This window comes from Oryctolagus cuniculus, chromosome 11 (assembly GCF_051225735.1).
Source record: "Oryctolagus cuniculus isolate XC-2025 breed Fujian yellow rabbit chromosome 11, ASM5122573v1, whole genome shotgun sequence".
NCBI lineage: Eukaryota > Metazoa > Chordata > Mammalia > Lagomorpha > Leporidae > Oryctolagus > Oryctolagus cuniculus.
The window spans coordinates 84,203,324-84,221,433 of record NC_142877.1 but is presented as its reverse complement, the minus strand read 5'-3'; the positions used below and the strand labels follow the sequence as shown (position 1 = coordinate 84,221,433).

The window sequence follows — 18,110 nt, the reverse complement described above, 5'->3', positions numbered from 1 at the left end:
TGGGCCATCACCTGCTGCCTCTACAGGTAGACCTTATCAGGAAGCTGGATCAGAATTGGAGGTGGTACTCAAACCCAGGCGTTCCAACATAGGTTGTAGACATCCCTAGTAGTGACTTAACCACTACACCAATGCCAGTCCCTACTGACTACTTTTTAAAGCTTTAAAAGATCTATACTACTCAATGACAGCTTCAAATTTTAAATGTTTTTTGGTTAAAATTACAATATAGTATTTCTGAAAGTCTGGCTTCATAGAAAGTAAAAACATGCGCAATATTTATAAAATAAATACATTTATTGGGCTTCTACACTGGTGACATGATGAGCTTATGAAAATACTTGGAGTTGAGGAGGAGGTATTAAAGTTTAAAATAACATGTTTTTAATTACTGCAGTGAGATGGATTATTTGAAAAGGTATGGAGAGTATTAATAGTTTTCTACATGGATATTTTATATGCCAGTATTATCAATTAGTAATTTAAGTTGTGGTTGCTCATATCAAGATTATTTTGTAATGCAGAATTTATTAATGCAGTCAGAGTAACTGATAATAAGGAAAGCTGCAGTAAGACTTTTATAAAACCACAAAGGAAGGTATAGTTAGGGTGCTAATTAACTTTTCCGGTCGAATGTTATAAGTTACTATTCTAAAATAATTAGTATTCTAGACTTTGGATTTTTAAAACATTGTTTTCATATAATCATGTAACTTGGCCTCTTGTTTTCTAATCTTTAAATTTCTCAAGGAAATAAAGAAATTAAATGATTTCCTCATTCTTTATTGAATGAAATATTGAAAAATAAGTAGTTACACATTGTCATTAATTGATGGTAAGAAACTGATGTATTTGCCTTCATTTTAAATTGAATTACCTGTCTGGCACATGCTTCTGGAACTGAAATATTTTCAGACCTGAAAACTGTTTCCCTAAAATGTTGAGAAGGTGTAACATCAGGTGAATTGTTTACAAACAAGTAAAGACAACGTGGGAATAGATGAAGGACAGAACACAGAAGCGGGAATCAGCAGAAAGACTTGAAGTCCTACCTTTGCCATTTAAACTTTTGATGTACCCTTGGGTTAGTGACAGTCTCTGCACTAACAGGTCGTTTTCAACTTTCTGATTCTCTAGAAAAGGACCAGAGGGTATGTATAGCTTCTGAAGCATGTAAACTACAAACAATGGAGTTGCATTTAAAAAAAGGAGGGGGTGGGCTCAACATGAGATGAAGCACTTAGGCAAGCTGGTCTAAAGTAACATGACCTAAAAAATTACCCAGGTTCTTTCTCTACAAAGTGGAATTACTGTCAGTGACTGGGGAGTTAGACCATGGTGACTTGCAAAGTGAATTCACGGAAAATATTAAAACCTCTCTAGTTTACAGTATCGGCATGAGTAACTGCATTGCTTAATCATATTTATACATGTGTTTATACCTTTTTAATGGTTTTGAAAATGACTAAGATGAAAATAAAATATGAGCAAGGAAATTTATGTAAATCTGATATCAAATTTACAAATGAATTACATTTCTTTCCAAATACTTAGCCCAAAATTTAGAGAAGCTTGAAGGGGGAAAAGAAGGTCTACATATGAAATTTTGGTTTTACTTCAATTCTGAACAGCCTAGTATGTGTTACTGCAATCTTAGTAAAACACTACATATATAAATAGAGTGTGAATTTTTATACTTTCATATTCAGTAAAAATGTGTAGCAGTAGGATACACAAATATACTTGCACACACAAAATCACAGTATGCTTTGCCTTAAATCAAGACAACCTTGTTAATGTTGAGAAACTCTTAATTTTATGGAGCTAAATATGTATATTTAGGTAATCAATGTTCTGAAGCAGCTGATTGGGATTTTTGACATATTTCTGTTTAGAATAATTATGTTAACTAAGATACACATTTTCAGATTGCAGCTGCTAAAAGTTGTATCACACCATACTTTAGTTGAAATTCTGGTCAGCAAATGTTAAGTTTCTCAAATAAGTAGTTTTGATTTTCATAGAATTGATCAACAAATATGGGTTCTTGAATCCTGCTGTTGCAAGCTCATTGTTACGTTTGAAATTTGAGGAGATTGTATGCTATTTACACTCCAGAATGTTGAATTGGTTTTCCTTCTGTTTAAGAGAGAGACAGAAAGAGAAGTTCTTTAAACTTGTTCACTCCCTAAATGCCTGCAGTGGCCAGAGTGGCCCATGCCTGAAGCTGGGAGCCAGAAACTCATTCCAGCTCTTCTATGTGTGTAGCAGGAACCCAACCATCACCACTTGAGCCATTACCACTGCCTCCCAGGGTCTGTATCAGTAAGAAACTATAGTTGGCAATCAGACCTAGGAACCAAAACTAGGTAATCCAATAAGGGACAAAGACATCTTAACCAGCTAGGCCAAACACCTGTCACTCAATGAAGATAAACACATTTTACAATTAATAGTGTGAAGTCTGTGTACATTTCCTTTTCATATTGTGTAGAGAAGATTGTTAAGAAGTATGTTAAACTGCAAAATTATTTGATTTATACTTTATTAATTTATCAAGCCACATATTTCTTTTATCAATAAGAACTTATGTACCAGAGTCAATGAATAAGTCATAAAGATAAGTGTTTGAACCAGAAAATTACTGTATATTGCAAATACTGAAAATCGAGCTGAGGTAAATTATAAAAAATTTGATTTTTCTTAATTATATAAATTTAGCTAGCCTTCCTATGGCTGAGATACAGAGCCTATCATTAATGAGGAATAACAAAACTTTAGCCCCTCTGTGAGCCTTTTTAGCCTTGACTATTGAAATAGCTAACGGTGAGTAAAGACTTCATAGTCCTATCCAAAGGGTTTAAGAAGCTTGATGGAAAATGCTCAATTTGAGAATCATGCATGGATTTCAAAATTTTTATGCACCAAAACATCTTTTAGTTGAATTTTCCATGAACTTTTTGAATTTCCCTGAAAGGCGTTCAGAAAGTTGAATAAATGTATTCAACTTCTAAAAATAAATGAAACATACTATTCAGCTTTGTTGCATTTCCTATCATTTCATTTGATACTCATAATGAAGAAAGTGCCATTATCCTGTCAGTTAAGAGAAGTTTCAGAGAAGTTGATTATAGAAAGTGAGAGCCAAGCTGATGATTGAAATTTAGATTTTGGCTCTGCCAATAACTGACTCCCAGAGGCTTCTGTTATTCAAGGTTCTCGTATGCAAATATGTCAGTTGAATTGTTGGGAAGATCAAGGTGTATAAAGCATTCAGGATAATGCTTTACACATAGTAAGTGGTAAATGAATGTTAGCTATTTGTGAGATCACATATCTATTACCCAGAACCTTTGTTCTTTAAAACTGCTGTATCTCAAACAGCATGATGGGGTTCCCATGAACAAGAGAGCAATTAGTAATTCTGTTACAATTACAGTATTAAATTGTAGCACAATATATTTACTTACACAAAGTTACACACTTAAGATGAAAAGTCTAAAAAATTTCATTTTTTAAGATTTGAGAGGCAGAGTTACAGAGAGGTCTTCGATTTGCTGGTCCACTCTCCACATGGCCACAGCAACAGGAGTTGGGACCATACGAAGCCAGGATCCCAGCAGCCTCCCCTGGGTCCCCCGTGTGGGTACAGGGGCCCAAGACTTGGGCCATCAGCAGGAAGCTGGTTGGAACCGGCGTCCATATGGGATACCAGCTTAACATATATGAAAAGTTTATTAAGTACAATAACCAAAGTCTATACAAGTCAGAGTTACTTGCATGGAAGAGAAAATTCTGTCTGCGAAAGGTATGGAAGGATAAAATAGAATGAAGCCTTTGGGCAATGTTAAGTGTTTCAGTATTGACAGAAGAAACTGGGGAGACAGGCAGGAGCTTGAACACTAAGGTTCTTCATACAAGGTGTAGGGAGCAACTGGGAGCAACTCGGACTAGACTAAGTTACTGGAATTAAGACTTATTCTATGCATCTGCTCTCCCACAATATGGCGCTGGGAGAGGAGGAAACAGCTTCTACACAGCTGCCTCCAGTTCAACCAATAGACTGTGGGACCTGCTCCTGATTGGAGGAGAGCAGCGTACTCGGCATGTGGGTAGCAGAGTTGGGATCGGTGGAAGAGGACTGTAAAGGAGGAGAGAGACAACATGCACCAGGAACATCCGGATAACATCTGAGCAGCCCCCGAGAGAGCCGGCCGGCGGTGTGCCGCTCCCCCGCGGAAGTGGGGAAAGTGGCAGGGGGAACTGCCCTTCCACGGAGGTGGAAGGGACGGTAGCCAACCCGGGAAGAACCAGCAGCAAACCCGGGGAGGGCCGAGCAGACAAAAGAACAGCGCAGGGTCCTGTGTCGTTCCTTCACGAAGGGGAGCGACATAATGGTGCTGTGACTCGGATAGGAAGCCTAGGCAGGGTCTAGTGTCACTCCTCCACGAAGAGGGGGAGCAAGAGGAGCGACACAAGGTACTGGGCCTTTATTTTGAAGACAACAGGGGGAGACTTTAAGCTGGTAAGACAAAGATTTGTGTTTCAGAGTAGGTCTCGTTGGAGGCTAGTAAAAACTATGGGAGAGAAATAGTGTTGAGAAAACAGATTCTGTGAGTGCATCATCGCCCTCCGTGAATGATGAAGGTTGCAGCAAAGGCTTTGGCAGCTCTGTTTACAAACTGTCTTTCATGAATGTTAGAAATGGCACATTGACCAACTTGACACAATGCTAGGTAAAATTCTTACTCCTTTTGAAGGTGCAACAAGAATTGGGAGGTTAACAAAAATGTACAATAATTAAGATTGCTTGGCTGTCAACATTGTCAGTTTTGTGAATTACAGTCTAGAACTCATACACAAGATATCCTTTGTTAGGAAATCCGGAGAAAAAAGCATGGAGCAGTAGAATCACCGGATATAAGGCCCATGCTCATGGAACTAACCATTGATTTCTATGAGTGATGTTGATACTATAAGATTCTAGATTTAGGCCGGCGCCGCGGCTCAATAGGCTAATCCTCCGCCTAGCGGCGCAGGCACACCGGGTTCTAGTCCCGGTCGGGGCGCCGGATTCTGTCCCGGTTGCCCCTCTTCCAGGCCAGCCCTCTGCTGTGGCCAGGGAGTGCAGTGGAGGATGGCCCAGGTGCTTGGGCCCTGCACCCCATGGGAGACCAGGGAAAGCACCTGGCTCCTGCCATCGGATCAGCGCGGTGCGCCGGCCGCAGCGCGCCGGCCGCGGCGGCCATTGGAGGGTGAACCAACGGCAAAGGAAGACCTTTCTCTCTGTCTCTCTCTCTCACTGTCCACTCTGCCTGTCAAAAAAAAATAAAAAAAAAATAAAAAAAATAAAAAAGATTCTAGATTTTAAAAGAGAAAACAATCACTGTGGACTAGGATGAAAAAAATTCATGTAAATGGAAAATGATAAGCAATAAGCTTTTCATAGTTAGGAAAATAATTTAACAGCTCCGGAAGATGGCGCTTGAAAAATGCAGTTAATAATGTGCTAATGATTTATAAAAGTAATTTTCCTGGTCTAGTTAAAAAATAGGGAAGTGATTAGAAAAGTCAACCAGGATGAAACCAGGAAGGTAGTTCGAAGTTGAGGATGATAGCATAGGCTCCAGAGAGACTGTGTAAGTGTTTTCAGAGGCCAGTCTTAGGATTATTAATAGTAAAGGTTCAAGTGTATTCAGTTTGCTTTTTTTGTGAAGTACTGTTGTAATCCTATTACAGTGACTTGTAGCATGAGACACTCGTAACAACCCCGTTGGATAGGTGGTGTTATTGGCTTAATTTCACACATGAGGAAACAGAGGCAAAAATGAGTTGTCTATAAATGTATAGCTAAGGAGAGACACAGGGACTGAGCCCAAGTCATCTGACTTGAGAGGTGACCCCTCTCTCACTTTTCCAATGAAGTCTATTAGGAACCTTTTTTTCATGGTACTATAATAAGCCTGGATAGAGGGACCAGTGAAAGCTTCTGAACAGTGTGGCCGTGTGAAAATGGAAAGTAAAGGAAGATGTAATGGAAAAGGAAAAAACTGACAGGCACTGATGAAGGTGACTGAAAGGGCCACCCTGAGTGACAGGGAATGGTTCTGTGTGGAACTTAGACAGTCATATCACAAACAGGCATTCCCAAAATAGCCCCTAGACTAAGTGGTCTAAGGATGAAGTCTTTTCAAAGTGTCTATAAAGAACTCTCCACACTGGGAAGCCTCTCAGGAGACATTACCACCTCTCTGGTCTGTTTGAGTAAGTAATGAATTTTGTTTCTCATAATTGAAAATACAAACATTAAAAAATTCAAATTTTACCATTCCAATATAAATGCCAAAAGGAGAGGTATTTTTTTTAAACGAACATATTTTTGACAGACAGTGAGAGAAAGGTCTTCCCTCCATTGATTCACCCCCTAAATGGCCAACATGGCCGGAGCTATGCTGATCCAAAACCAGGAGCCAGGTGCTTCCTCCTGGTCTCCCATGTGGGTGCAGGGGCCCATGCTCTTGGGCCATCCTCCACTGCCCTCCTGGGCCACAGCAGAGAGTTGGACTGGAAGAGGAGCAACTGGGACTAGTAGCCGGCACCTGTATGGGATGCCGATACCGCAGGTGGAGGATTAACCAAGTGAGCCACAGTGCCGGCCCAGAAGAGGTGTTTCTGAAAAGGATTGTCTAATAAAGATACCCTTAAGATTATGATAGTACTGATTCTTTGATTTTCCAGGTAATCAAAGTTATTAAAGATTGATGGACTCAGACAAGTATTCCCTTCAAAAAAATCACAGCATAAGGAAAACATATAATTGCAGCAGAATCCTTCCTTTTAGGATGAAAGATTTAAGCAACTGTGTTCCACAAATTCTTCATGAAAAAGGATTTACAATTATAAGCCTAATAAACATTTGATGTAAGGTTTTGCTCAGTTCATTGATAGGTTGTTGCTGATTTGCCAGTAATGTATTCAAGAATTTTAAGTTTAAAAAGTATATAATACAAAGAAGTATAAAATTCAGTGTCCCTTGACTCCTGTCCTTGGGAGATTATAGAGTGAAGCAGATATGGCTTGTGTACATACAATGACCTGAACAGGGTTTCAACATATAATCAGTAATGGCATTGAAAGATTAGGGAAGATTTGCATGGGGATAATTGAGTGAAGACCATTACAAATGGAGAGGGAAAGGATAGAATGAAGTGAAGTGGATGTCAAGTATACAATTGAGAGAAGAGATGGAACACATAGTATCTGGAAATGAAATTTTAAAGGTGAATTAGGAATGATCTTGAAGGTCAGTCCTTCAAAAGCCAATAAGGAGCTACTGCAGAAATGTGAGCTGGGTGGTGGGAACCCTGTAGAGGTTTAAGGATATTAATCTAGTGGTGGCATATGAAATGAAAGCTTCGGAGGAAAAGGAAAAAATGGAGAATGAAATTAGTGTCTACTGTATACCTATTGTCTGCCAGACGCTTTTATAAGAATTCTAATTTTTTTCAATTTATAATCCTTTAAGTTTGAGAAAATTGATCCTTAAAGAGATGCTAAGTACCCAAAGGGCAAGATAGCATACTTGGTATGTATTCAACCATTCCATTAAAATTTATTGAATGTATACTATGTGCTTGAATCCCTATTCCAATCACCTCTAGCAGTTTCTGCTATCACAGTCCAGGGCCAAACTACCGCCGTATTTAACTTGAAAGCTGCACCTACTTTCTAATGGTATCCCTAGCTCCCAACTCTGGCCATTCTACCAACTGAGTAGTAGACTTGAGTTCTGGCCAACTAAATTAAACCCTCAGCAGCCAGAACAATCATTCTAATGTACAAATCATAGTATATGTTTAACCCTCTCAGCATGCTTAGAATAAACTCTTTATCTCATGGTCTTGCTTTAGTCTTGTTGGCCTCTATAATTTCATTTCCCTTCATACAGATCTCACACATTCTTTAGTGTATTCCAGCTAATGGCCTGTCTTGGCTTCTTTCTGTAGTTCAAACATCCAATGCAGTGCCTTTCATAGAAAATTTACTGCTGCTGCTGCTGCCTGAAGCATTCTTCTACCAAACTTCTGCCTGCCTCTTCTCTATATTCATGTATCAACTCAAACGTTGCCTCTTTGGAGGCAACACCATAGGCAAGATGGTACCTCTAGACACTATGTCACTGCCCTACTCCATTTTGCTTCCTCGGAGCACATATCAACACCTCATGCTTATTAATTAAGCATGTGTTTATACAAGTATTTCTTCCTCACTAGGATGTATGATCTTTGCTTCAGTTGACTTTACTCCTTATTTGCTGGGAACAAATTGTGACACATAGTACATCCATTTAAAAAATCGTGTGATTAACTGCCTACCCAACTTGTTATTCGTGGAGTATATTGAACTCCTTCTCTCAGGCCCATACAATAAGGGAAAACAGCTAGTAAACCAAAACATTAAAAAATAATTTAAAGATACTGTAGAAAAGATTGCTTAGGAATATATTGACTATAAAAGGAAGTAGTTGATGCTGGCCTTGGGGCAAGTGAATGATGGCTTCACATAAGAAGTTGAGTCTTGTAAATCAAGACAAAATGAGTGGGGAGACAAGACAAAGAGGCATGCAGATAGTTAGTATGGCAGAAACAAAGCTTGTAAATGCAAAATAAGGGACTACCTACTCCCTCCCCCATACTTCCCTAATTAGGTCACAACTACAAGGTAAAGTAGAGACATAAAATGTAAAAAAGGTAGGCATGCATTGTGGTTAAAACATCTGTTAAGAAGTCTGCATCTCCACTCATGGTTTATACCACCTTGGGGTGCCTGCATTCCACCTTGGGAGACTCTGCTCCCAGTTCAAGCTTTTTGCCCATGTTGACTCTTGGAGGGAGTGTTGATGTATCAAATGGGAGTCCTGGATTTTGTTCTTTGGTCCCCACTGTGGGTTTATCCCAGCCCCAGTTATCATAGGTGTTGGATGTGAACCATTAAATGGGGGTTCTCTCTTTCTCTGCCTTTCAAGTTAAAATAAAAAGGCCTAAAATGGAGGAGCCAAACATTGCTATTCAGATTTAGCCATTTTAGCAAGTCATATATGAGGAATTAGTCTGGATTAGGATTTTGAAAGCACAATCCTGCCAAATACATTGGATTGATTTACAGTGTGAAGACACTCGTGATCCTTCAAAGATTTTTGACTCTTGTCATTTTGTGAGTGCCCACCCTTATTTGTCTCTGGCACAGGCTTTCCTCTGTACATCTATGTATGATTGTACAGTGTACAGACCTAAATCCTCACCATCAGTAGGGACTTTGAAACAAGTCATTTCCCAATGACAATAACTCATTGACACCTATAACAAGAATCAATTCTAATTGCAAATGACCTCCTGCAATAGTACTTTTCTTTTATGGACTTTTACATAGATAATGATAATTTATGCCTGACAGTTCACACAAAAGTTGGTGTTACTGATGTCCTCTAAAACCTACTCTACATCTTTGAAGTAAAATGCGGGCCCATGTCTCTAGTGATGTACATAAGGTCCTTTGGGAAAAGATGGTTATACTTTAGATTGACTAAAAAGGAAAAACCCACTCTTCAGCCTTGAATAGAAAGGTAGTAGTTCTTAAAGTCAAATTTGTACTGGGAAAAGTGACCACAACCTTGTTCTGGAAGAACTGTCACTTAATCTTTGAAAAAGGTTGAATTCTGGCTACAGGGAGATTGTGTTCTAGACTAAATCCATTTTCACACATGCACTGGTTGAACAGGTAACCCTAATGGATCCAAAATGTTTGTTTGTGTCAAATTGTTTTTATAGTATATTTTAAGTAATTTAGGTCACTATTCTTCTGACAATGACTCCACTATAGAGGGGAAAGAAAATTCCAGATGGAGGAAAACAAGTGTAAAAATCTTGATAGAAAAATCCTGTAGCATTGCCAAGGAAGGCAGTGTTACTGGTTGATGTGGAAATTTCATCAGAGATGGAGCATAGTGTGGACCTTAATGGTTACCTTGGATTTTATTTTCAATCATACAGGGAATGGTAAAGGAAAGCAGAGAAGATACATGATCATCAGAGTTAAGCTTTAATAGAATCATGCTGGCTGTTCTGGAGTAATTTTTTTTTTAGGAAACTAATCATAAATTTAAAAATTTAAAAGTTCCAAAATGGCTTTCGTACAACTTAATAACTGTAAAAACATTTCATGCTCCTTACATTATTATTGTGTATTTACATTTGTACTACTGAAGCAAAACCTAATTTTAAATGTCTTCCTTCCTATTTTTCACTCACCTTTAACAGAAGCAGAAGTTTTTGTTTGCCTATTGGATATAATATCACAACCCATACAACACATTTTGGCTCTGTGAAGGACTACTCTAAATTTTCTTGTATATGTTCCATGTTAAGTCCTACTTCTACATCTACACTACTATTTCTTATCCTATCATCCCATCTCATTCCTGTTCACCATTTAAAGTCAGCCCAGTTGCCAAAAGGCTTTACCATTTTTTCCATTGCTATTGACACCTTTTGTAAAATGCTTATACTCTCAAAGTACATCACTGGGGATTTTGTAACCATATGTGTTTTGGATTTTGTTTGGGGGCAGTTTTATGTTTTTGTTTTGTCTAACAAGGGATCCCCTGGGAAAGTAGATCCATGTCTTTATTTGTCACATAAACAAAGTCTCAGCTTGTAACAGATGCTCAATAAGTACCTGATAATTGACTCTTGGATCCTTCAATCCATTTCTACAAATCTATATTCTCCAGTGAGATTAAGTTATTTTAAAGTGGTTTTCAATGAAGGTTGTTACTGGTAAACCAGGAGAATGGATGATGGTAGAGCAAGCCTTGTGAGAAAGTGCCTCTTTGTGAGAAAGTTGCACTTTGGGCTCTGTGCATCTATGACTCTTCGCTTTCCTAAGTACTGAAGAGCATACATAGAGAGCTTACCAATGCTCTTTTCTCAGGTGTAACAGCAGTAGACTTATGTGTCCTTAAGCTTATAACTTTTTTTTTTTTGCTTTTTAAAAAACTTATTTCAGAGGCAGTGTAACAGACACAGAGAGAAAGAGAGAAAGGTCTTCCATCCACTGTTTCACTCCCTAAATGGCCACAACAGCCATAGTTGGGCTGATCTGAAGCCTGGAGATTCCTCCAGGCCTCCCATGTGGGTGCAGGGGCCCAAACAATTGGGCCATTTTCCACTGCTTTCCCAGGCCATAAGCAAAGAGCTGGATTGGAAGAGGAGCAGTTGGGACACAAATCAGCACACATATGGGATGCTGACACTGCGAGTGGAGGCTTAGCCTATGCCATGGCACTGCCCCAATTTCTTTGCTTTTTTTCATGCATTTTTAGTTGATAACACTTAGTGCAAATACAGAAAGCCTTTGTGCTGAAGGCATTTTTTATTACAAGTGTTAATATGATAATGTAGTCTACCACAATAGGTACCTTATTAATAACAAAAAGTAATCAAATGCTGAATTTGGGAGTCTATATATGGTATTCAGATGTATTACTAAGCATGAAAGAAACATCTTCAAGATAAAATTATTCTTACACTATATTTTTATCATTTGTGCATAAGAACAGGGCATACAATGGTAGAGTACATTTTCCAATATAGGAAATAGGAACCACAATTGCTCTCAATAAAAAGTTGGTTTTATAACAAGAGACCAAGTCTAACACCATGGTAGTAGGGACAGTGGAAATCTAAATGTATTTTTCAGGGTTCTTTGTCTCATTTTATTATACAAAACAGCCATTTATTATAATGGAGATGTTTTACTTTCATTAAAAACAGTAATGATTAAAAATAAGTATATTATTGAATTTTGCTGCTTATATTTTTTAGGAATAAAAATCAATATACTTGAATTTTCTTCACATGAAATGTGGTTTTACAATCTATACAAAGAGCCAATTCATACATAGACTTCTAGACCTAGAATACATGTTAAAATAATGCACACCATTAGAACAGGGATAAACAACCAAGTTTACCCTGCCCTTCAAAATTCAAGGAATTGCTTAATCCTGAGATAGGGGAAGTAGTCAGTGAAGTAGAAGAAGTCGTGGCTAGATACCACAGCAGGAGACTGAATATGAATATGTAGGCTGTTTTCTTGTTAAAGGGATAATATAAGTCAACTTCCTAGCCTATTAGCACTTAATGGTGGAACTTTAGAGAATAAATGTTGGGGAAACTAGTCTTTAGATGTCACTGTCTCATTCCTAATAAAATACGTGGGTTATTTGTGTGTATTGTTCAGAAGACGAAGGAATTCTCTTGTTCTACATTGCCTCATTAAAAATTTATATAGGATTATTGATTGTTTTACAAGTATGGTCGTTAAAAGTAATCACAGATATCCTTTTCCATATTACTTAATTAATAATCTTTGCTGTATGCTTCAGGCATGAACTTCTTGAGGAAGCCCGGAGAAAGGGATTACCTTTTGCCCAGTGGGATGGGCCCACCGTGGTTGCATGGCTAGAGGTAAGAGAATTAGAATGGAAGGTTCGTAAATTCATCACTGCTAACTTGATAGAATTCAGAGACATGTAAATACAGGTTTCTGAAGTCAGTTTCTCAGTCACCTGGAATTACTCATAAAGAAAATGTTTGCTTTTCTAGGGACCTGTGAGTATTGTGATTTTTCTAACATTTTATTGTGATTGTAGCAGAAGAATGTATACTAAGGAATACTAAGCGTGTCTTTACATTCCACCCCTTTCATGTATAGAACAAGAGAAGAAACAACTATTGAGCTGCCTTATGGTTGGAAGAAAAGTTATTTTTGTTATTCCAGGGTTCTTCCTTATCAAGGGTTACAAAGAACTATCTCCATATTCAACATTTATGTTATCCAAATTACCAGCATCACCTAATTGTGTAGAACACTGCTCCTTTGCTTAAAATTTAATTTTGGAAACTAATTCTCTAATTTTAAGGACATGTTGGTTTTGCCCTCTGGGTTAAGGCAGAAGATTTATTCCTTGCTCTTTTCTATATCAACACAGAATTAACATTCTGTTCAGCCCATGTCAAGTATGTTAAGTAAATAAATTGAATTCAAGTTAATGAACAAATAACTACATTCAGCATATCTTGCTCAATACAGTGTTATGGGAAAAAAAAAAGGCAATATCTAAACAGAGAAGGCAGCAGGGGCAGGATTTGACAGTGAGAGAAATATGTATTTAATCAGCCTTTTGTGCCTCTGTTAGTCGTGTTCATTGCCCCTTCTATTAGTTTTCTAATGTGGGCTGTGAGCAGCCACTACAACATGCCTAGGTCATGGTAAAGAATGTAGATTGGGTCTGGTGCTATGGTGTAGCAGGCTCAGCCTCCACCTGCAGCACCAGCACCTCATATGCGCCCTGGTTCATGTCCTGGCTGCTGCTTTTCCAATCCAGCTCTGTGCTGTGGCCTGGGAAAGCAGTAAAGGATGGCTCTGGTGCTTGGGCCCCTGCACCCGTGTGGGAGACCCAGATGAGGGTGCTCCTCCTGGCTTCACATTGCCTCAGCCTTGGCCATTGGGGCCATTTGGAGAGTGAACCAGCCAATGGAAGACCTTTCCCTCTGTCTCTCACTTTCTCTGTCTGTAACTTTGCCTCTCGAATAAATAAAAATCTTAAAAAAAAAAAAAAAAAAGTGGGCTTCTCCTGCCTGAAAGAGGCAAACACACATTGTGTTAAATAGTTAGGGGTTACAAAATAACTCAGCTCCATTATCATATCCAGAGTTTCCTAAATGATCCATGAAGAAAATATTAAAGCCCATCTTAGTTTAAGCAATAAACTTATGTAGATAGATGTAAAAATATACTTTGGTTTTTCTTGAACCAATTTAAAGAAACTTTGGTCTTTTATTTCATAGCAGTTAAGAAAATTTTAGCATATTAATGATCTTCCAAACATATCTTTAAAATTACTGTATTTTAAAAATCAATTACAAGACAGAAGCTTCAGAAATGGCACCACAAACATGATAGCAGTGCGTTACTCAGTTTCACTCCGGTAAAATGAGGTACAGTTTGACATAGAGTTAACCGCTGTTTTGGCAAGTGATGAAGAAATCCTTCAGATTAAAAAAAAAAAAAAAAAGCTTCACTGACATTAAGATGGTAGAAAATGACAGGCGGTGAAGTTTGTGCTAATTAAGCCTATCCTGAGCACACAGAAATAGCTCTTAATGTGAATCCTAATGTGACTCAGTTTATAGGAGCAAAAAGCCCCACAAGATGAATGAGCTGTGTGATCCAGTGAATGAGACCTCTTAACTTGTGCCTCCTGTGCACAGCCTGGTAAGAAAGTGTTACAGGGGAGAACCTGATGCTTCATGTACCATTGGTCCACATCAAAATCCTTCAAGTATAGTCCCGGATGACACTGCTAACAATGTACTGGCGGGCATTTTGGCAGTGTTAACCAGTAGAGAAATCCAAACATCTTAGAAAAGGGGAGTGGAAAATCCCTGAGGTCCAGCCTGGGAATATTTAGATGTTTAGTATTTTGAAGAGTTGGACATTTTGAACATTTTGAGTTTATAACTAAGAAGTCAGGTCCCATCGTGTCACAGCTATGAACCTGTCCAGGTCAGGTCGATTCTTGTTTCTAGTAAGACACCTCTGCCATGCAGTGTACTTGGAGTCCCTCATTTCTCTTACCTCAATCAGAACCCAGACCACATTGACCCCAAAATTGTTTTTTGTTTAACTTTTCCTCTTTTAATATTGCAGACTTTTTAAACTAAAAGAGTATCTGTATTATTTATTTTTGTGTGATGAATTATCCTCAAATGTGGCAGATTTTAAAATCTCATGCCTTGGAGAGGTCAGTGATGGCATGGTGCTGAGCTGTGTTGAGAGTCTGAACAAGCTTACATCACAGTCTCGGAAAAGCACTCATCGCACAAGGCTTAACTGGGGAAACTGTGTTTCTAAGCTCACTCATGTGGTCACAGTCAGGATTTAGTCTCCTGCTAGCTGTTGGCCAAAACCATCAGGTTCTTGTTATTTGGAGCTCTCCATAGTGCTACTCACAGCATGACAGTTGGTGTTCCCAGAGTCGGAGAAACAAGAATGAAGCCAAAACTTGAAAAATTACAGCCCCTGATTTTTATCACAGGCTGTTTGTTAGAAATAAGTCCAGTCTATCCTCAAAGTAAGGTTATACAAGGGCATCAATTTCAGGAGGTGTGGATCACTAAGAAGTTGTCTAACAAAATACCATAGAAATAATAAAGCTTAATCCCTTCATTTTAGAACTTAGGAAAATAGGGCCGAGTTTTAAGTGTACTCCAGAACTCACCAAAGACCTGGTAGATAGTAGAGCCCAGCCCTTCTGATTCTTGGTCTAGAGTTCTTGGCATTATATATTGCTGATTTATAGCTTTTTTTCCCCCTCACTTCTCCTTAAAAAAAAGGAAAAAACTCTTCGCCTTGCTCAATCTCCTCATGTCACCAAATAAAATAACAAAAAAAATTCAATATTTTCGACATAGAAAAAAATGAAGATTTACTTTTTAAAGATTCATTTATTTGAAAGAGTTACACAGAGAAGGAGAGGCAGAGAGAGAGAGCAAAAGTCTTCCATCCACTGGGTCACTCCCCAATTGGCTGCAATGGTCGGAGCTGTGCCAATCCGAAGCCAGGAACCAGGAGATTCCTCCAGGTCTCACACACGGGTACGGGGGCCCAAGGACTAGGGCCATCCTCTACTGCTTCCCCAGGCCATCTTGGAGAGCTGGATCGGAAGTGGAGCAGCTGGGACACAAACCGGTGCCCATATGGGGTGCCTGCACTGCGGGCACAAACCTGCTACACCACAGCGCCAGCCCCTAAAGATTTGAACTACTATTTTTCATATTTCTTGCATCTTATTCCTAGCAAATAATGGAAATAGGGGAGAGATTTCTTTTTTAAATCTGTGTAACTTGGATGCCGCAACAAAATGTAAGTAAATGGATTTTCATTCCACATATCTGACTTGTGCCTAAGATGTGCACCAGACGTGTTCTGTGCATAGCACTACTGATCCAGTTGTCTTTACAAGAGCCTTACATAAAGCCTCAAAACTTTAAATCTGTAATTTCTGATACATTATTAGTCTTGTTACTCTCTAGCTACAGTTTCCTGGATGGTTCTACCTTTAGTCTCTTTGACTAGAATATTTTTTTCTCCAAAAGCATTAGCATACGTAGCATCTAATTAAGCTCACCTGGCTATCACATGGGATTTGATCCAAATTAAAAAGCTGAAAATGGTACTGCTGCCTGTGTCTATGACAATTTCTCTGCACCAAGAATTCCAAAGGAGTATCATAAATTGAAGTCATTAATTACATCATTATTGGTGGAATCCCATACCAAATGCATCCTGGAGCTGTTCTTTGTGATCTTGCACACAGTGGAGAATTTGGTGCCCTGAGGTTGTAACTTTTGTTCTTAGTAATATGTGGAATTTTCAAAAAGTTCATGGGAAATGTTTGTTACAATAAAACTATCCATGTATTTCAAATTCTTTTTCACTAAAATATAATTATCTCTTAAGTCCAATTTTCTGTCAACATTCTGAAGCACCCTGTCATGAACCAGTTCAAATATAATCTTGAGTCAGAATACCTCAGTTTCAAACCTTTATCCCATTACTTTCAGGTTTTTAAAAAATATATTTAATGTCTCTATGCATCTGTCTCCTATGAGGCAAATAAATATAGTATTTGTTATAGGGTTATGAGCAATAAATGTGTTCATATATGTAAGGTAATTGGAAAAACCATTAGTATGTAAGACACTAAAATGTTAACTGCTACTATTGTTATTGTTATATTTTTTCCTCTCCAACAGCTCTGGCTGGGAATGCCTGCTTGGTATGTGGCAGCCTGCCGAGCCAATGTGAAGAGTGGTGCCATCATGTCTGCTTTATCTGACACTGAGATACAGAGAGAAATTGGGATCAGCAATCCTCTGCATCGCTTAAAGCTCCGATTAGCAATCCAGGAGATGGTTTCTCTAACAAGCCCTTCAGCTCCTCCAACATCCCGAACTGTGAGTCAATTTGTACTCCTCTCCTATCCCAGTGCTGGGTAAATAGCAGTATGTCTGTGTCCACAGAGCAAAATGTGGCTGCGTACATTTCAGTGTCAGCATGAATTATTCTGAAGAGATGTAGCTTGATCTTCATTAACCTTGCTGCTACTTTTAATAGGTTTCCAATTGAGGAGCTGTGATTCATATCAAACTGGAAAGCTGCAAGCAGTCTAGACTTTAGAGCTAACATTGAGACTCTCGTTTAGATTTTTCTCCCAGGCAACAAGACTCCTCTGAGTTTACTCATTTTTAAAGATTGTCTTTTTTTTCTTTATTCACAATTTCTTTGGAGGGGAACTATAGTTGGTACTGGTTTCTGAAGTACTTAGCATATGATGTCTTAAGTTCTTAAAATTAAAATAGCACATGAGTTTGATGTTTTGTAACTATCAAGGGAAATGCCTTCCTTTAAAATGTATGGTTTTTTTTTTTTTTCATTTATAAATCTCTTGTCCTTTTGTAACTTTGCCCCTTTCCTAATATTAGGGAAGAAAAAAGATATTTAAAAAGCATATTTGATGACAAATTTAACCACTAAGAAAAACTCCTAAATGATGCTGCTTTCTTGTTTCATTCCTTTGCTAAATTATATATTTCACTGACAAAGGTTATGATTTCTGGTACTGACCTGATTTCCCAAGCTCTGTCTTTCTAGTGTAGCATAATAAAGGATAAGGAAAATAATTTAAAGATTAGATGAAACATATAAAACTGATATTACTCTACTGAAGTTTTTAGGCATAAGACAAACCTAAGTTTTATATATGCTGATGCATGATTTTTAAAGAATTTTCTTTTCTATTGCTTTTACTCTTATTTTTCTTCCCAATAGAGTCATTAGATTCTAATCTTAGTAATACATGGTCAGATTTCAAAAACTTGTATCTTTCATTCATAATTTCCTTTTAGTTTCTTTTTAAGTAACAGAAAATACATAATGTAAAGTATTATTTCCTAGCTGGGGTACCAGTCAAGCTAAAAAATAAC

General features: G+C 38.2%; 1 protein-coding gene across 18 annotated transcripts in view; it reads left to right on the top strand.

Annotated features, from left to right (window-relative positions):
- Positions 1 to 18,110, top strand: part of PPFIA2 (PPFI scaffold protein A2) — a 548,204-nt gene that overhangs the window by 496,792 nt on the left and 33,302 nt on the right. For all 18 annotated transcript variants that reach the window (XM_089307514.1, XM_089307512.1, XM_089307509.1 and 15 more), the window contains 2 exons: positions 12,446 to 12,527; positions 16,881 to 17,081. In XM_089307514.1, the coding sequence (XP_089163640.1) occupies positions 12,446 to 12,527; positions 16,881 to 17,081 (283 nt within the window). The remainder of the gene's footprint in view (positions 1 to 12,445; positions 12,528 to 16,880; positions 17,082 to 18,110) is intronic.